The following is a 21,199-nucleotide window of genomic DNA, read 5'->3' on the forward strand; positions in this document are numbered from 1 at the left end:
AACTCCTATGAAGCCCTGCGGGAGTCCTAGGCACCACTGCTACCCAGGGGCTTCCAATCCCACAACTTGGGGGAGGTATTGTGCAGCCCATGTCTGTTCCTCTGGACCATATACAGAAGGGGCGTCCTGGTTGGGCATGGACCCTGGCCTTTCGCCACACTATCTATCTGTTGTATAGTGCCTTTCATATCTATCTATCTATCTATCTATCTACTATTATATAGTGCCTTTCATATTTATCTATCTATTGTAATGAAATAAATTCACTCCACGAAATGTGCACAAAGAGTTGAGGAATTGCTCCGTATAATGTCCTTTGGACAAGATGAAAAAATGATCCAAAAACCAAAACATTTGACATCATACAGTATTGACATGAGGATTTATATACAAAATGGTGACAGGAAGTGATGTAGTACAGGAAATGACACCAATGCAGACAGAGGGAAGTGATGTCATCAGGGCAGAACCGGATTGAGATCATCCATGAAGTGACGGCATTACAGAGGAGCTGGAAGTGATGTCATCTATGGTATTTGGAGATGGGACTATTGTGTAGTGGCCATTTTGTGAAACCGAAGGTTTAATGAAGGTGTGTGTGTGATCAATTAGACAGAAACTGACTGAATGAGGGTCCTCAAATTCTTGTTGAACACATTGCGGGTGTCAGAACTTTGAAGGTAGGTGGGCAGCTCGTTCCACCAGCTAGGAGTCTGGACTGGGATTTGATAACATGCAGAGGTGGCATCACCAAATGCTATTCAAAAGCTGTCCTGTGTGGTCGAGAAGGAGCAGAAGACGTCACGAGGGTCTCCACATGTATAGGTGCTGACCCGTTGACTATTCTGAAGGTGAGTATCAAGGATCTGAACTTCATACGTGCTGCTACAGGAAGCCAGTGTAGCGACCTGAAGTGACGAGTGCCGTGTGCCCATCTCAGCTGGTTGAATACCAGACGTGCTGCCTTATTCTGAATCTTCTGCAGCAGTTTGATGTTCCTGCCGACAGAGAGTTGCAGTAGTTGAGACGTGATAAGACCAAAGCCTGGACCAGGAGTCTGTTAGGTGAGGTCTGATCTTGTGGATGTTTGTATAGAGTGAATCTGCAAGACCAAGAGACTGAAGGGCAGCTGGTCATCGATCACCACCTCAATGCTGAGTATCAACTCGGCACTTGTAGGCGATAAAGGACAGAGATGGATGCGCTGTGATAACAAGAAGGTCTGTCTTTGCCAGGCTGAGCTGCAGATGGTGTTCCTTCATCTACATTGCAGTTTGACATGCAGAGGTTCTAGTTGATACTATGAGGAGGGAACAACAGTTACAGCTGTGGGTTATTGGCATAGCACTGATAGTAGAATCCATGGGACAGGGTGATGGGTCCCACTGAGGAAATGTATTGGGAGAAGAGGAGGTGATCTGACACCGATCCTTGGGTCATCCCCGGGTTTGCCGGGTGCACCCTTGACATCTCATTATGCCAGGACACAAGGTAGGATCTGCCCAAGGTTCCATTCCATCCCAGAATAATAGGTACTTTCCTACTGCAGGAACCTTGTTTTCAAGAACCAATGAGTTCCTGTACAAGGGAAGTTCTGGACACTTCATGTGTAACTGTAATATTTATGCAAAATATGTGATGTGCAAACAAGAGTGATGTGATGCAAAGTGTGACACCCCATCTCCACCCATAACTCTCCAAAGTCCACACTACTGATGGATTTGTAAGATGGCATCAATGCTTGTGGTCAAACAATCAGCACAATTTATCACTCGAGCCACACCCATGATAGTTCCTGGTTAAATGAAAAGCAGACATAGTGGAGTCGGATCTAAAAAATGTACCAGGAACTCTAAATGGCCCGGGGTCTTAAGACGTCTCTGGTTTCTGAACAAAAAAGCGTCCAATAACAATTGGCTGGCCCGCTAGGACGCCACGCCCTCCCGCTGACTCTACTAATCTGTGCCTCCGAAGCGAGTGTGAAACCCAGCGTTCAGAATGTCCCTCGGTACGCGCCGTAGTTGAACAAACCCGGAAGCTTTAGTATCTCAGTAAACCGCGGACCACTCGACTGTTAAATCTGCTGAAGTGCACTCATTGTGAGCGGTCCCGATTGGAAGCGACGCGCTTGTTGTTTAGTCCGGGTGGCCCACTGGCTCTGTCACGGATTGCACGCTAAGAGAACACAAACAAACCCGGAAATACACGTGCGGAGAACCCTGTGCACGCCGCCGGTGTCCGAGCCCGCAGTTTGAATGGCTTGAGGGCGCGACGGGCGGATCGAAGTTTCAGACAGACAAGCCTGTTGTTTTGTTTTATTTCATTTATCGGAGGTCCAGCGCGCTTCTGGAGAAGGCATCATGCGGCTCCGCTCCTCGGTGTTCGCCGCCCTGTGCCTGCTGGTAGAAGTTTTCGGGATTGCACTTTTCCTGAGAGGATTTTTCCCGATTCCCGTCAAGACGTCCTTTTCAGCGAAGAACAAAGTGGCCGACGTGCCGGCAGAGCCTTCAGCAGGTAAGTGGTGTGCGGATCTCGGGGGTTTGGGGGTCACTTATGAGCTCGAGTTAAATGTCGGCAAGGGCGCCTCCGTCCCGCCTTCCTCTGCCATCAAACAAGAACCTAAAAAATCAGACGGGCAGGAGGTGACTTCAGTGTTGTTGTCGCACGTTTGCAAACTGTCGCACTATTCTCCTCCAAATCCTTCTCAGGCCGTGCACGGGACCCACTTTGATGGAGTGTGGAGAGTCGTTGAACTCGTTTTAGTACGTTGGAGCCAATCCAGTATGTCAGACGACGAGATTACAGGCTTTGTTTTCACACACCTTTAGGCACAGGGTCGTTTCGTTGCTTTCTTTAAAATTTTCAATTGCAAAAAATTCATTTGTGCCATGCACGTCCTTCATTGGGCTACCATATTTTTTACCCAGGAAAAAATATTATTGAGAGACAGCAGCAAGTTTGTCTGCAAATCGCCATATCCTCCATCCATCCATTTTCCAACCCGCTGAATCCGAACACAGAGTCACGGGGCCTGCTGGAGCCAATCCCAGCCAACACAGGGCACAAGGCATAAACCAATCCCGGGCAGGGTGCCGACCCACCGCAGGGCACACACAAACACACCCACACACCAAGCACACACTCGGGCCAATTTAGAATCGCCAGTCCACCTCACCTGCACATCTTTGGACTGTGGGAGGAAACCCACGCAGACATGGGGAGAACATGCAAACTCCACGCAGGGAGGACCCGGGAAGCGAACCTGAGTCTCCTAACTGCAAGGCACAGCGCTATCCACTGCGCCACCGTGTCGCCCTATCGCCATATCAGCTTTAGTAAAACTTCAACTGTATGTGTATATGCCTGTCCAGTTGCAGTGTCTCGTTATTCCAACAGATGGCGCACCAGAAACATTTGTAGATGAGCATGAGCGCGTATCTGTATGTCTGTCCAGTTGCATTGTCTCTGTCATTCCAAGAGATAATGGATCAAAATTTTAACAGTGCGTAATTCCAAACCTGCAATACCCATGAGGTCAATCACAAAACACCCCTCAATGCCTTGTTACACTACATTTAAGATGAGGGTTATCTGGCTCAGAGGGTGCTTTGTGCCTGACGTTGTGGGCATCACGTGACCTAGGTGTGACTGCTGCCTACAGTAGGTATGACATATCTCAAGATTTGTTGTAATTAAATGCATTGCATTTGAAATTCCAACAGATGGCGCACCAGAACCATTTGTAGATAAGCGTGAGTGCGTGTCTGTGTCATTCCAAGAGATAATGCATCCAAATTTGTCAACAGTGTGTAATTTTAGGCCTGCAGTACCTATGAGGTCAATCACAAAATGCACATCAAATGCCTTGTTACACTACAGTTATGTGATGTGACTGATGGTATGGGCTTTACATGGCCTGCGTCCTACCTATTGTAGGCAGCAGTTAGACCCATCCCAACATTTGCAGTAATGAAATGTATTGCATTTGCAATTCCAACAGATGGTACGTCACAAACATTAACATTGGTTTTACGAATTCCATATCAAATGGCATATAACAGAGAGCATTTGTCATTCCAACAGATGGCGCAGCACAAACATGAGCAGTGGTTTTATGAATTCCATACTGAATGGCATATAGCAGACCTGTGCATTGCATTTGTCATTCCAGCAGATGGCACATCAGAAGCATTGGCTTTGGTTTTATGAATTCCATATCAAATGGCACATAACAGACACCCATCCATCATCCAAGCCGCTATATCCCAACTACAGGGTCACGGGTGTCTGCTGGAGCCAATCCCAGCCAACACAGGGCGCAAGGCAGGAAACAAACCCTGGGCAGGACGCCAGCCCACCGCAGGGTACGCACACACTAGAGACAATTTCGGATGGCCAATTCACCTCACCTGCATGTCTTTGGACTGTGGGAGGAAACCAATGCAGACACGGGGAGAACATGCAACCTCCACGCAGGGAGGACCCGGGAAGGGAACCCAGATGGGTCTCCTAACTGTGACGCTACCCACTGTGCCACCAAAACAGACATATGCACTGCATTTGTCATTCCAGCAGATGGAGCATCACAAACAATAACACAGGTTTTATGAATTCTATAGCAAATGCCAAGGAGTCTCAGAGACCGGTCACCATTCAGGGGGAGGACGTGGAAGTGGTGCAAAGCTACAAGTACCTCGAGGTTCACATAAACAACAAACTGGACTGGTCTGACAACACACTGATGCTGGACAAGAAGGGAAAGAGCTTAGGAGACTCGGGTCTTCTGATGTATGTAGCAAGCCACTGGAAAGGTTCTGTCAGTCTGTAGTAACCAGTGTGCTTTTACACAGTACGGCGAGGTCTCCAGGGGAAGCTGAACTCCAAAGATTCACAAAGTCTCATCCAACTTAGCAGGAAAAGCCTGGGCCATCCAACACAGGGGTTACTGTGAATACTCTGGAAGCTGTTGTGGAAATGAGGATGGGGGCAAAATTAGACGCCATCATGAAAAATCCCCTCCATCCCTCTAGGAGGTGCTCTCTTGGAGTGCAGTTAGCCTTGGGCGTATTTCACCACAGTGGGGATGCATTCTAACAAAGTTCATTTTGAAATTTCTGCACAATATATACTGTGTGTATGAATGTATGAATATCGATGTATTATTCAATTTATGTATTGATTGGCTGGATTATTTGTCCAGTGAGTTTGTATCTTTGTCTTTTATGTTTCTGCTGTTTTCCCCTTGAAATTAGATCAGGTAAACCTTTTTAATCTAACAGGAACATATGCAAGGCATTTGTCATTCCAACAGATGGTGCATCCCAGACATTTGTAGAACTACATTTTATTACTATACGTTATTTTACAATCAATGGTGTACTGCAAACCTGAATGCTGAGGTCTGCTTTAATTACTTCTCTCGTCTTGGACGCACAGCTAGTTTTCTATATGTGTACCGCGCCAACTTTGTCTTCTACTCTTTGTCTTTGATTTCCGGCTCCGGGCGTGTTAAATCTCTTTGCACAAAGTTTCGTCTAGCGGGATGTGAAAGTGTCTCTCTGAAAGAGTCAAGTCTCATCTCTCTTGCCAAGATTTCTTTTATTATAATAGAGAGATATTCTTGAATATAAACTGAAGGACACATCTGCAAAACAAAAGGCACTGATGGAGAGGTGCGAAGGAATTTAAGCTGGCCCGGGATTACGACTTTTTCTGTAGGATTCGGGGATTCTAGTGTTAATCGAAGTGTCAAACTCATTTTCTCCGACATGTTGTTATTTTTCTTGAAAAAGAAGATCTCGGAGCCATCTGAGCTTTCTTGCTGTGTATCACCCCTCATATTTTCAGCCCGGCTTTCCAGTTCCTTGGCTGTACCCTGCACAGTTTTCTCAACCCGAAGTTAAAGGTCGTCTCTAAAGTTGGTAGGCCTCGTGCCTTTGAGTTGAATATTCTTAAGGTGCTGCCCGTGTCGCTGTTACTCACTGACGTTTTAGTTTTCAGCCTGTCTGAGATGTCTGTCTTATCCTGAGGCATCGCATTTTTACGCTGAGCAAGTGATTCCAGCCCAATGTGCTTCAGAAACTCCTGCAACTTTCCATTCCTTAATGGTCTGTCTGACATCCCCCTGACTGTCAATAGCTGCTACAGCCTGAGGCAAAATCAAAGAGCTCTTCTCAAGTGTAACACTTTGAAATTTCTTCCAACATGTCACAGAGGAAGTGACAAAATGCCACAGAAAGCCAAGTCTCTGTCTGCTGTGCACTGTGCTTTGCTCTCATATCCTTTCATATCCGTGTTTTTGAGCTTATGGTGATGCACAGCTGTATACTGACCATGCCCTGTGTGAGCCGAGTGCAGAAAAATAGAAAATGTGGGGCAACCAACTCTGGGTTTTGACTGCAGAAGGTGCCCAAGAGGATGGATGGGCGTCACACACAGTAGGAAGGTGATGCCATGATGGAAGGTTGGAATAAATGGGGGCCATACCTGGCTGAGATGCCTTATGATGCCCATCCTGATTGGGATGCCCATAAGGCTGCCGAAGCTGGCAAGAGAGGACGAAAGGGAGCAGTTCATCCTCCATTATATTAGATGTCAGTGTCCTGGTTGTACCACTGCCACATCAGTTTGTTTCTGGTTTGTCTTTTTTGTCTCTCTATGTGAATCCTGTTTCCGTCTGAGCACACTGTAGCATAAGATGGGCGGGTTGGATAGGGAGGACCTTTGTCAGGTAGGGGGCTGTCGTTGAGAGTTCCGGCAGTGCCATGGAAATGGGCACACAATTGAAACGGAGCACGAAAAGGCAGGAAGAGAAAAGGAAGACCTTATCTTCTACCTCACGGATTAGCAGTTAGTTTGAAGGTGAGGTGTCAGGTGTTTTCAATCAATGGGATGCCAATCAGCTGTGAGTGGGCACCCTGTGTTATTTAAAGACCAGGATCTATCAAAGTCTGCTCTTCACCACACGTTTGTGGAAGTGTATCATGGCACAAACAGAAGAGATTTCTGAGTTGTTGACGCTCATCAGGCTGGAGAAGGTTACCAAACCATCTTTAAAGAGTTTGGACTCCACCAATCCACAGTCAGACAGATTGAGTACAAATGGAGGACATTCAAGACCATCGTTACCCTCCCCTGTGTTGGTCGACCAACAAAGATCACTCCAAGAGCAAGGCACACGTGGAATAGTCGGCGAGGTCACAAAGGACCCCAACTGAAGGCCTCTCTCACATTGGCTAATGTTCATGTTCATGAGTCCACCATCAGGAGAACACTCAACAACAATGGTGTGCATGGTAGGGTTGCAAGGAGAAAGCCACTGCTCTCCAAACAAAAACATTGCTGCTCGTCTGCAGTTTGCTAAAGATCACGCGGACAAACCAGAAGGCTATTGGAAGAATGTTCTGTGGACGGATGAGACCAAAATAGAACTGAAAAGTGTTATGTTTGGAGAAAGGAAAACACTGCATTCCAGTATGAGAACCTTATCCCATCTGTGAAACATGGTGGTGGGAGTATCAGGGTTTGGGCCTGTTGTGCTGCATCTGGGTCAGGACGGCTTGTCTTCATTGATGGAACAACGAATTCTGAATTCTGAATGATATCAGAGAATTCTAAAGGAAAATGTCAGGACATCTGTCCATGATATGAATCTCAAGTGAAGGTGGGTCATGCAGCAAGATGACGACCCTAAGCACACAAGTCGTTCTACCAAAGAACAGTTAAAGAAGAATAAAGTGAATGTTCTGGAATGGCCAAGTCAAAGTCCTGACCTTAATCCAATGGAAATGTTGTGGAAGGACCTGAAGAGAGCAGTTCATGTGAGGAAACCCACCAACATCCCAGAGTGGAAGCTGTTCTGTACGGAGGAATGGGCGAAAATTCCTCTAAGCCGGTGTGCAGGAATGATTAGAAGTTACCGGAAACGTTTAGTTGAGTTATTGGGGGTCACAGCAGATACTGAAAGCAAAGGTTCACATACTCACAGATATGTAATATTTGATCATTTTCCTCAATAAATAAATGACCAAGTCTAATATTTTTGTCTCATTTGTTCAACTGGTTTCTCTTTATCTACTTTTAGGACTTGAGTGAAGATCTGATGATGTTTTAGGTCATATTTATGAGGAAACGTAGAAAATTCTAAAGGGTTCACAAACTTTACAGCACAACTGTATATCATACATCTCTTCTGCTGTGATTTTGTATGGAAGATTTCAAATATGGGCGGCACGGTGGTGCAGTGGTAGCGCTGCTCCCTCACAGTTAGGAGACCCGGGTTCTCGTCCCGGGTCCACCCTGCGTGGATTTTGCATGTACTCTCCATGTCTGCGTGGGTTTCCTCCCACAGTCCAAAGACATGCAGGTTAGGTGGATTGACGATTCTAAATTGTCCCTAGTGTGTGGTTAGTGTGTGTGTGTGCCCTGCGGTGGGCTGCCTGGGGTTTGTTTCCTGCCTTGTGCCCTGTGTTGGCTGGGATTGGCTCCAGCAGACCCCCGTGACCCTGTAGTTAGGATATGGATGGAGGGAGTATGGAGCCATCATGAAAATGATAATTTTATGCATACCAGGGTTACACTAAAATGAAGCTATGAGAGATCGGTGTGTTTAGCAGTTTATTAAAGTGCTCCACCATATCAGCCTGGCGAATTTCTATCGGTAAACTGATATTGCAGATTTCCTCAACACTTCTTGTAAGTTTAGCTCTTGGAATTCTAAGCAGACACTCATTTGAAGATCTAAGGTTACGAAAGACGATAAACAACACACAACAAAAAACAAGCAAGTATTAATTGAACAGTTCAGGTTTTTATATGTGGTTCTTCTTGGTTCCAACTTGATGAGGGCTGATCAATTAAAAGGCCTCGAATTTTTATTCGTTCCAGATTGGGAATATGAGGAATGTAAAACATGATCAGATGATGGCCGTCTCCGGGTCATGTGGCAAGTACGACCTTCGAGTCCTAATAATTGTTACGAAATGATTGATGATTATCAGGGATAAGACGTTTACAAGGCAAGGTAATTGTTATGGAAACAGAAACAGCACGAGGTCTTTATTATGAAAGGCAGCATGTAAAGTGAATGATGAGAATTATGGGGATTTTTTGTGATTAGAACTGAAATAAAAATGACCCGCGCCCAAACCACCGGGCCCACTTCATGAACTGAGACGGCTTTATGTGCTCTGCAGTTGTTTTCTATTCTATGTAAGTTTTCGAGTTGTCTTGAAACTCTGCATATTGTAATCTTTTTAGTTAGCCAATAACAGGTGTCATTTTGCTTGGCTTCTCACTATATCCATAATGGCTAACACGGTACAACACCCGAGTACTATTCTATGCAATGAGGTCTAAATTCTGACTGCCTTTCTGAAGACTCTGCTCGTTTTTTTTCTGAGGATTTCTCCACAACAGAACATCTCATCGTTGTCGTATATACATAAGTAAGTACCCGTGCGGTGTGCCAAATGCACCATATGGAACTGGCGACTGTGCATCCACTCCTAAAACTGGCCGGGGGCACACCGGAGGGAGACCATTGCAACACTGGACTTGTAGTGAATCAAGCGGAGGAGCGATGGCCGCTGCTGCTGCTGCCAGTAGGTTCAAGCAAAAGGACGACGGCCCTAACCCTACACAGACAGGCAGACATGTTGTTTAAAACACCACACGTTTATTTACAATATATATTTTACAATAATGGTCACTAAGACTCCAGCCAATGGTCACTCAGACCTAAGTCGCGTGCACAATTACCCCAAAACACTCAGTCCTGGCCACAAATGCCTTTCTTCGAGCCGCCTCCACTCTCTTCTGCCTCGTCCTTCTTCTACCCGACTCTAGCCTCGAATGAATGGAAACGGCCCCTTTTATATGGTTCCTGGATGAGCACCAGGTGTTCCCGGCATTCCTCCTCTGGCCACACCCCAGCGTGGCGGAAGTGCCGGCTGTCCTCCCGGCTGCTCTCTGGGCGCCGTCATAAATCTTCCCCCCAGCACTTCCTGGTGTGGCGGAAGTGCTGGGGTAAAAGGTCCCCAAGGCATTGGGGCGCCTCCTGGCGGTGACCACGGGCCCCTACAGGGTAGGGCTTCCATGCCCTGTACCCGTGGTCCCCAAAGCAACCCGGAAGGCAACCCCCACGTGATCCAGGGTGGGTGCAGACCCACATCCGGTCCTTCCCGTCGTCCCGGCCGGGTCATGGCCCCTGGCATCCCTGACACCGACAAATCCGATTGATTTACTGCCTGGAGTGTGTTCTCTCTCCAAGCACAGTACCTAAGCACAATTCACAGTCCTTTACTCTTCATCTCTTGTTCTGTTTTTCCGCCTCCACTCCCTCTCAGTAAGCTTCATCTTCCTTCTCCTGACTCTGGCTCTACGAATGGAGCAAAGCGGCTCCTTTTATTCTGGTCCTGGGAGTGCTCCTGAAATCGCTTTCTGCTGTGGTAGAAGTCCACTAATGATAATAATAATAATAATTAACCTCTGCAGCTCCTCCTGGCGGTCCCCACCCAACCCAACAGGTTTGTACCAAACTCCAGCTCTCAGCATGCCGTGCAGGAGTCTGTGGTGCCACATCCGCCCAGGAGGGCTGCCCTCTAGTGTCCGAGGTGAGGTATTGCCTCAGCGATGCTCTCTTCCCCGTTTCTTCCATTCCGTCAGCATCCCAGCCGGGTAATTGCCTTGACCACTCGTCACAATATGCTAGGTTCTCTTCATTAGGAATTTCCCTAGCGTGTTGGGAATTTGAAAGAAGCACGTCAACTGTGTACATCAGACCTCCTTTAGGAGTCTACAGAAAATGTTACTCCTGACTCCCCACATCCGGTAACTTGCTTGATTTCTGCCTTTTTAATTCAGTAGCTCTGTATGTATTCCTGGTGGGGCTGGGCTGCCCCCCATCCGTGCCACCTATTCTGCATTGACTTTTTTTTTTTCTTTTCTTTTAACAGGGCCAACATCCAACTGGACGCAGATCCCGGCCCCCTTGTTCAGAAAGGTTGTCATCATGGTGATTGATGGGCTGAGAGAAGATTTTGTGTTCGGAGAAAAAGGAAAACGCTTCATGCCATTCACCAGGCACCTGGTGGAACGAGGCTCCTCTCATAGCTTCATCGGCAGAGCCAGGCCTCCCACCGTGACCATGCCTCGCATCAAGGTACAGTGACGACATATTCTCACCGAGCGGGTTTTGTGTGTGCCAGCAGGGCAGAATCGTGGCTGACAGAGTCCTGTCTGTGCTTTAATCTCATTGAAAAGAACAATACTGAAGGTGGCCATTTCAGGTTTAGAGTAAAGACGAATCATCGTACAACTCCAAATCTGGAATTGTGGACTTGGATTTTGCTGAAAAATATGTTTATAACAAAGCAGAAATTGAAATGAAAAATTATATTTTTTTTTTTACATCCAATGACAATATTTACTGGTGCCTCCGGAGGAGCTGTGGTCATGTATGAGGAAGTTGGGAGTGGCCGAGAAGTACGTAAGAGTGGTACACGATATGAACAAGGGAAGTGTGACCGTGGTGAGGTCTGCGGTAGGAGTGACGGAGGTGGGATTACATCAGGGATCGGCTCTGAGCCAATGGTGATGGACAGGCTGACAGACGAGATTAGACAGGAGACCCCGTGGACTGTGATGTTTGATGATGACATTGTGATCTGTAGAGACAGGTGGTGGAGATCTGCTCTAGAGAGGAGAGCCACCAAGACAGAATACATGTGTGTGAATGAGAGGGAGGTCAGTGGAATGGTGAGGGAGTAGAGTTGGTGAAGGTGGAGGAGTTTAAATACTTGGGATCAACAGTACAGAGTAATGGGGAGTGTGGGAGAAAAGAGAAGAAGAGAGTGCAGGCAGGGTGGAGTGGATGGAGAAAAGTGTCAGGAGCTATTTGTGATAGACGGGTATCCGCAAGAGTGAAAGAGAAAGTCTACAGGACGGTAGTGAGACCAGCTGTTATATGGACTTGAGACAGTGGCACAGGAGACAGAGCTGGAGGTGGCAGAGTTAAAGGAGTTAAGATTTGCATTGGGTGTGATGAGGATGGACAGGATTAGAAACGAGGATATTCGAGGGTCAGCTCAGGTGGGACGGTTTGGAGACAAAGTCAGAAAAGCGAGATTGCGTTGGTGTGGACATGTGCAGAGGAGAGATGCTGGGTATACTGGGAGAAGGGTGGTAAGGATGGAGCTGCTAGAGAAGAGGAGAAGCGGAAGGTGGTGAGAGAGGACATGCAGGTGATGAGGGTGACAGAGCAAGATGATGAGGACAGAAAGATAAGGAAGAAGATGAACCACTGTGGCAACTCCTATTGGGAACAGCCAAAAGAAGAAGAAGATAGTATTTATATTTTTGTTCAGTCCCCAATTAAACAAAAAATGATTTTAAATTTTTTACTATCTCATGTACAAAGTATAGGGAAAGTATTGGAATCCCCCAAAAATTCCATGTCGATGTTTTAGACCATTTTTGGAATTTTGTGTGTGTGTTTTCACTGAGGTCAACCAAATTTTGCATACAAGTATTGGGTACAAAACGTGGAGTTCTATCAACCTTTGGGCTATGTCCGCTAACCGGAAGTGGTACTTTACCTTTTATTCACGCAGCTGCATAGTCCAATTTGTTCAACTTTACTTTTATAATAATTGTTCAATATGTTATTAATTTGATTTGATTTGTTGTTGGTGGTTCTTTAATTTGCGTAATATTAAAATATAATCCTTGTCTTGTGGTTTACTCCTCAAATATCTGTGTATATGAGAGTCCAGGGGAGACCACTCTGGATTTTTGTATTTAGAGGCCCCACAAACCTGTTCAGGACTAAGCGGGTTAGAAGATGACTGACTGACTGACTTGGCAGGAAAGCAGAGAACTAGTTTCTTGAGTTAAACCTGGAGATGCGTGAAAAAGGCAAAACAAATGAAACTAAAATGAAACGAAGCGACCGTAAACCCAGACGAGAGGCAAAAATCACCGTCAGTAGTCGGGCAAGCACATCGAAAACCAGGAATGACACAGAAAACAATCACAAAGCGAATTCAAAAAGGTTTTGAAGGATTTATCTGCCGACGGGATAAGGCTCGGTGCGAAAGGCTGACCTTTTTTTTCCCCCGTCTGCTGATTGATTAACCCTGGAAACCACGCCCCTAGAAACACAGTACGCGACCCTGACAACGATACACAAAAAAGTCTTCCATAACAGGCGAAGGCTATAAGACGTCAAATTTCAGGCCTAATTGTGACAAATGTATTCAGTGGCCTAACGTTAGCTAATCTACATTTCTAAGCTAAGCAGAAGGTTCCATGCTGTTAATCTTTGGTCCAGAAAGTCCGTGGCCTTAAAGGAATACTCCATCCAAAAACAAATCTTTCTCCCATTTTGTTTGTAGTGCTGACTAAATCTTCTGTTGTATGTTTTCTTGCTGAACGTTGGGTGTCGTGGGCACCAGCAGCCATACCACACATGTTTCAGAAGAAGTCATCCACCTGAAGCTGAGCATGTTCAGGGCTGGCTTGGATGCTTGGATGGGAGACCATCTAGGAAAAGCTTGGGTTGCAGCTGGAAAAGGTGCAGGTGAGGTCAGCAGGGGGTGCTCACTCTGTGACCGGAGTGCAGTGACAGAGACACTATGATGTAAAAATGGTGCCACCCTTCGTAAAACTGAGGGCCTGAATCTCTCTGGTCATAAAAGATCCCTGGGCATCCTTTGTAAAGAGTAGGGGGTATCCCGATGTCCTTGCTAAATTGTCCTCCATGGTCTGCCTAGTCATTCTGACCCTCTAACTGTGGCTGTCTCTGTCTCAACACTTCACCACCTACCAGCTAATGCAAAAATGGCTGCTGTCGCATCATCCAGGTGGATGCTACACATTACTGAAATGCTCTTTGAGTAGTGAGGAAGCCGCTAGATAAATGGAAGGAATTAATATTATGATTAATGCTCAACAACAGTAAATAATATTATGGTAGCTAGGAAGAAAAAAAATATCAAGTTACTCGATTCAAGTAACACGTGCTGAGTTGTATGCTCACAACTAACTGCAAACGTGTTTTTCACAGTGAACGTGCTCCATCCACCGGTGACCGTGTTTGACGAATATTTTTGGAAATTTGCCATGCAGCTGGCTTAAGTGAACATTTTTTGTTTTTTCCCCAATCGCCTCATGATGCTTTGTGAGGCCAGCATGACAACATGGAGCTTTAGCATGCCATGCACAGGACTTTCACGCATGCCTACTGTAAGATCGTTGCCAAAGTGGCTTTTGCTGGGTTGTAAGCACAAACAAGTGCTGTTTCAGTTACCGAGCTGTGCTGATACCAAAGACTTCAGCCTTGTGCACTGAAGTGTTTGCCAGCGTTGTGTGAATATTGTTCCCCATCTCTAACTGCAGATGTGGTGGCTATGAGGCTAGGGGTCCGCGCTGGTAATCGGACGTTTGCCAGTTCAAATTTCGTAAATGCTGAAAGTGCTTGCACTGTGAGAGGCCCCGTAACCTGCAATTGCTCCATCCTGGGTATGACGTTAACCTTCAGCCAGTCCCCCAACTTGCAAGGCAAATTTAAGGGTTGGTGGTAGAATTGGCACTCCAGGCTCTGGGAAAAACCTCGCAACTGTTCCACTCCATTCAAACTAGTGAGGTGTCACCCATGGCACAGCTGCACTCGGGTTCTAATTTGGGATCCTGAGGTGGTTTGCTGTGTTGTGGGTGTGGGACGCGCTGTGTCAGTGCCAAGGCCACAAGGGGTTACACGAATAAGTTGCAGTATATCACAAAATCAAATCATAATATATTTACAGACTGCAGTGTTAATTATAATATTGAATTATGAATTCCTCTGGAATATCCCAACCCAAAAAGGTATTTTCGGTTTTGTGGTGAATTTCGTTCACAAAGGGAAGACCACCACAAATCTTATTGCCAAAATGGAATTGTGTGGAAAAGTACAGAAGGTGACATTTGGTGTCTAAATCTCCAAAGACTGGCAGAATCTACTGAGCAGATGAGCTCATGGACCGGCAGATATGGTGTAGTGTCTTTTATTTTGTACTCTTCTACTCTTTTTATTCATGCATGGCTCCCAGTGAAATGATGAGGTAGCAGAGAACGTCAAACACTCATTTTGAATTGCACACCCGTGGAACAATACGCACGTGATGGGCCTGAAAGGCCAGGGAGAAACGTGTGAAAGAAATCTGGGGATTGGGTTTGGAATAAAAATAATAAGAATAAAGCTCTGGAGACCGGCTTCCATAAAGTAATCATCCGGCAGAGCCAAGCCAGCTGGCCATCCAACCCTTCATTTATGTAAATTTCGAAAACGAATGCAAATTACTCATCACCTGTCATTATCGATAATCACAACTCTTTGCATTTACTGCTCCGCTGCATTTTACAATCATTTTGGCTGCAATTCACGCCTGGACTTTACTGCAAGTCTATTTAAAGTTGCTTGTGACAGTTTGCAGTCGGGTTTTATTTAGCCAAATCTTTCACATTATGGAAATTACTGGGGCCTTTTTATTTATATGTGAAAAAATATATATAGATAGAGCTAGAGATATAGATAGATAGATAGAGATATAGATAGATAGATAGATATCTCTATATATATATATCTCTATCTCTCTATATATCTATCTATCTCTCTCTCTCTCTCTCTGTGTGTGTATATATATATATATACAGTAATCCCTCCTCGTTGCGTTCCAGAAAGGTGAAAATCCGCGAAGTAGAAACCATATGTTTGTGTAGTTATTTTTATATATTTTAAGCCCTTAGAAACTCTCCCACATTGTTTCACTTTTTTTATAAATATTCTCTGCACAGTTATACAGTAAACCCTTGTTTATCGCAGACAGATAAATGAATTTCCACGAAGTAGGATTCTTTATTTATAAATATTTTCGCAGTTAGAGCATAGAAAACCTGTTTACGACTTTCTAAAACCGTTTTTTAACATTATTAGAGCCCTCTAGACATGAAATAACATCCTTTAATCAAAAGTTTAAACTGTGCTCCATGACAAGACAGAGATGACAGTTCTTTCTCACAATTAAAAGAATGCAAACATATCTTCTCTTCAAAGTGTGCGTCAGGCGCAGAGAACGTCAGAGAGAGAGAAAAGCAAACAATCAAAAATCAACACGGGCTGTTAGAGCTTTGAAATGTGCTAACGTATGTCATTGAGGAGTTTTATTTAATATGTGGTACATGCTCTGATTGGGTAGCTTCTAAGCCATCCACCAATAGCATCCCTTGTATGAAATCAACTGGGCAAACAAACTAAGGAAGCGTGTAACCTAAATTAAAAGACCCATTGTCCGCAGAAATCTGCAAACCAGCGAAAAATCTGTGATATATATTTAGATGTGCTTACATTTAAAATCCACGATGGAGTGAAGCTGCGAAAGTCGAAGCGCGATATAGCGAGGGATCGCTGTATATATGAAGCAACATCTCCCGGAAGAACGGTCAGCTCAGCAAGTTAACATCAACAAAAGAAAGGCTGAAAGACAAAGAAAAATACAAGCAAATACTGTATATTACAGATTGTTTTACACTAAGGCAATATTAATTATACTTACTGTATTGTCATATATGTTTCTATTTTATTTTTAATATTATTGTACTTGAGGCTTCTCGCAAAAATATTTTTAACAAAAAAATTAAGACAAGAAACAGAATGAGGTCAAGGTCCCTTGCCATTTAATATCGACTGTTCCTAATAATGTTTATGCACTACTGTTCTAGCGCCCGTTATTGTAACAGGCTTAATGTCTCGTTTATATGTGTGTGTATATATATATATATATATATATATATAAAAATGTGCAGTATATACACTGTAGTTTGTTTTGACTACCGCCAGGCACTGTCCTTCATCCTTTAAATCTGGAGGGTCCCTGGCAGGTCATTGTGAATGCACTCTGGACTTATTGAGTTAGTGCTGTTCTGCTGCGTTTCTGCCTTTTGTATATTTTGGAATTTTGAACCTCTTGCTGTTTTTTCACCCACTCTGTTTAGATTCTGTACTCGGTTGTCCTTGTTACAGTGCTTCACAGAGCTTCATTGCGAATTAAATTATTTTTCTGTCTTTTATGACTATCTGTGCTCCCTGCAAATGTTTAGGATGTACCGTCTCTCTCTGTTATTTGCCATTTGGTATGGGATTCGTAAAAGCAGTGTTAATGGTTGTGATGCACCACCTGTTGGAATGACAAATGCAATACATTTTTTTTACTGCAAATGATGTACCGTCTCTCTCTGTTATTTGCCATTTGGTATGTGATTTGCAAAAGCCACTGTTAATGATTGTGATGCACCATCTGCTGGACAGGCGAATGCAGCGCGTATGTCTCTGTTACTTGTCATTTGGTTTGGGGTTTGTAAAAGCAGTGTTAATGATTGTGATGCGCCATCTGTTGTAATGCCAGAGATACAGCAACCGGACAGACACACAGACACTTATCCTTTTATTAAAGAGTACCAGCTGTGCTACCTGTCTCATACGGATTGAAATATGAGCAATCAACATAGACCTCAGCATTAAAGCTTGCAGTGCACCGTACAATGTATAAGTCTCTGTTTTATGTCATTTGGTATGGGATTTGTAAAAGCACTGTTAATGTTTGTGATGTGCCATCTGTTGGAATGACGCCTGCAATGTGTATGTCTGAGCTCCTGAATGGCTGACAGCAGTATTACCTTTATACTTGCTCTTTCCCGTACCTCGGGAACAAATTAAAACCCACAGACTGGAGGAAGTGGGTTAGGGGGAGGGGTTTAGGAAGAAGGCCTGTGGGCGGAGCCTTTACATAGCAGTGCAGGATTTGGCTTCTGTTCATTACACACTTTTTAACGGGTGGTTCCCCGCATGTATATTTCTCTTTTTGAGTATCATGTCTGGCCCTGTGAGACATTTATTTATTAATTTATTTTAATATTGTAGATTATTTTTCATTTCCGAGGATGATATCCTAAGAAATTCTGGCCAAAAGCAGATTAGTAATTCTCACTTCACTTTTTTTTTTGTCTTCCATTTCTTTGAAACTGTTCAAAACGAAACAGGTTGGCTGATAAACACACAGGTGTAAATGAAGCCCCCATTAGAGGCCGAACTGCTGCCTTCCTTTGTTGGTTGCGTCTCGTTGTTAATTGGCAGCAGATTAGGAAAGCAAGAAGCAATTAAAAACGTGAAAGCCGCAGTTGAAGACTAACAGAAGCCTTTAAGAATTGGGAATCTTAACAAGTGAGGAAACTGAAACACTCAAGTCAGATTTTGCTGCCTCGGTCGGCACTTCAGCAGCAGTTAAGGGGCTTCTAATTGGAACAAAAACCTGGAGCCTCTGCCGCCCTCCAGGACCAAACCTCTGGTACGGCGCCTTGCTGCACCCACCACACAATGAAACAGCTCGGGATTCCGGTGGGCTACCCTACCCCGGGCAGATACACAATCCAGTCCCACCCTACGGAAATGAGCGTCTAGGCGTTATGTTGGACTGGTCCAGCCACTCCGGTCCTCAACAATGAGCTGGATCACCCTCGGGTAATGCCCACAAGGCTGTAGTGTCGTAACTGACGCCCCCTCACAGTGCAGGTCACAAAGGATTCTCTGATGAGACCCATTACGGAAGGAGTCCAGTCTTCATCTCGGGTCACTGGATAGCGGCCATGTCTCACAAACAGGGAGCATCAGGACTTTAAAGACTTGGACCTTCATCTTTTTGTGCCACACACCTCATTATGATCTCATGACCCTCCATGCTCTCCCAATCTGTCTACTGACGAGTCACCAGAGACATGAATGTCACCGCTGAGGTAAGTAATCCTCTCGATGAGGTCGACACTCTCTCCACAGAAAGACACACTGCTGATGTGCCCAGGAGATCATTAAAGGCCTGGCTGTTGGTTTTTGTCAGGACGCTCGCAAGCCCAGATACTCGGACCCCTCGGTCAGTCTCTCGAGACCCCCGATCCATGAAGATCGTAGCATCATCAGCAAAGTCAAGATCAGTGAATGTCTCTTCACCAACTGATGCTAAGGCACATTAATCCCAGTTTCATGGATTCAATCAGTCCATTGATTGACTATGTGACAGTGGGCAAGCCCAGACACTCGGACCCCTCGCTCAGATCCTCCAGTGACTTGAGGGCTCCCTTTTAAAGAGTCAGTTGGACCAAACAATGAGGGTAGCTCAGTCTTGCCTAGCCCCAATATTAATAGCTCTTTACTGTATGTGACGGACTCATTTGGGTCATTTTTCAAGATCCAACACTGGGATAGATGCCATTAGCATCTTGAGATTTCTCAGATAAGGACGATGGAATTTTTGTCGTTCTACTCACGAATGGTGGCTCTGGAGAGTGTGGCATGTTGATTAGCACATGCAAGTAAGAATTTCACTCGGCTCTGTCCGTGTGACAAGAATGGCCCTGTAAACTTGTTCAACTCCACTCCTTTACTCCTCTTTGGCTTGTTACTTTTTTTTCTTTCCAAGCAGTTGCAGATTTTGGACAGAAGAGGGCGCTTTAGTTCTACTATGCCCGGCTAGCTTTGCTTCAGAATTTGATTGATTTATTTTTTACTTTCCATACGTGGACCTCGAGTGTGTATCTTGTAGCAGAGCTGTGGGCCGCAATCTGAATAAGCAAATGGAGGTCTTTATCTTGAAGGGCTTCAGCCACTGCCAACAAATGGACGAAATGTTCAAGTCATTTGTATAGGAATCGACAAACCTCATCAGACCTCATCAGACATCTGGAAAAGAAAAAAAAAAAAACAAACAAAACACACGATAGATCAGGGGTCGCCAACTCCTGGTACTCGAGGACCACCATGGCTGCAGGTTTTCATTGTAACCCTTTTCTTAATCAGTGACCTGTTTTTGCTGCTAATGAACTTCTTTTGAATTCATTTTAATCGACTTGCTCCTGATGACTCGGACCCCTTCATTGTTTCTTTTTCCTTAATTAGCAGCCAAACAATAATGAGATACAAACTGAGCCAAAAAAGTTGGTGTCCTTCATACAATATCTGAAAATAAAGAAAGATGAAGGTCTCAGGAATGGTGACCTGCTCAGGTCCCCAAAATATTTGACCAGAGCCTCTTAGAAAAGAGAAAAGCAACAATTTCAGAAATGTCTGCTATTGCACAATGTGAGACGCAACAGGCCATGGAATTAAAGAACGAATTTAATTAACAAGAACTGGCACCTGATTGGACAGATAGATTGATAGATAGGAAAGGAGCTATATAATAGATAGATAGATAGATACTTTATTAATCCCAAGGTGAAATTCCCATACTCCAGCAGCAGTATACTGATAATAACAATATTAAATATCAGAGTGATAACAATGCAGGTATAACAGACAATAACTTTGTATAATGTTAACGTTTACCCCCCCGGGTGGAATTGAAGAGTCACATAGTGTGGGGTCTCCTCAGTCTGTCAGTGCAGCAGGATGGTGACAGCAGTCTGTCGCTGAAGCTGCTCCTCTGTCTGGAGATGATCCTGTTCAGTGGATGCAGTGGATTCTCCATGATTGACAGGAGTCTGCTCAGCGCCCGTCGCTTTGCCATGGATGTCAAACTGTCCACCTCCGTGCCTACAATAGAGCCTGCCTTCCTCACCAGTTTGTCCAGGCGTGAGGCGTCCCTCTTCTTTATGCTGCCTCCCCAGCACACCACCGCGTAGAAGAGGGCGCCACAAACGTCTGATAGAACATCTGCAGCATCTTATTGCAGATGTTGAAGGACGCCAGCCTTCTGAGGAAGTATAGTCGGCTCTGTCCTCTCTTACACAGATCATCAGTATTGACAGTCCAGTCCAGTTTATCATCCAGCTGCACTCCCAGATATTTATAGGTCTGCACCCTCTGCACACAGTCACCTCTGATGATCACGGGGTCCATGAGGGGCCTGGTCCTCCTAAAATCCACCATCAGTTCCTTGGTTTTGCTGGTGTTCAGTTGTAGGTGGTTTGAGTCGCACCATTTAACAAAGTCCTTGATTAGGTTCCTGTACTCCTCCTCCTGCCCACTCCTAATGCAGCCCACCATAGCAGTGTCGTCAGTGAACTTTTGCACGTGGCAGGACTTCAAGTCGTATTGGAAGTCTGATGTATATTGGCTGGACAGGACCAGTCCCCTGCAGCGCTCCTGTGCTGCTGACCACAATGTCAGACCTGC

At 45.1% G+C, this 21,199-nt stretch overlaps 1 protein-coding gene across 1 annotated transcript in view; it reads left to right on the plus strand.

Annotated features, from left to right (window-relative positions):
- The first annotated feature begins 1,987 nt into the window (after window positions 1–1,987).
- pigg (phosphatidylinositol glycan anchor biosynthesis class G) overlaps window positions 1,988–21,199 on the plus strand; it is a 230,978-nt gene continuing 211,766 nt past the window's right edge. Inside the window, exons 1-2 of the mRNA XM_039758143.1 lie at window positions 1,988–2,514; window positions 10,956–11,161. Coding sequence (XP_039614077.1) covers window positions 2,361–2,514; window positions 10,956–11,161 — 360 coding nt within the window. The 5' untranslated portion in view covers window positions 1,988–2,360. The remainder of the gene's footprint in view (window positions 2,515–10,955; window positions 11,162–21,199) is intronic.

This window comes from Polypterus senegalus, chromosome 7, assembly GCF_016835505.1.
Source record: "Polypterus senegalus isolate Bchr_013 chromosome 7, ASM1683550v1, whole genome shotgun sequence".
In the NCBI taxonomy this organism is placed as follows: domain Eukaryota; kingdom Metazoa; phylum Chordata; class Cladistia; order Polypteriformes; family Polypteridae; genus Polypterus; species Polypterus senegalus.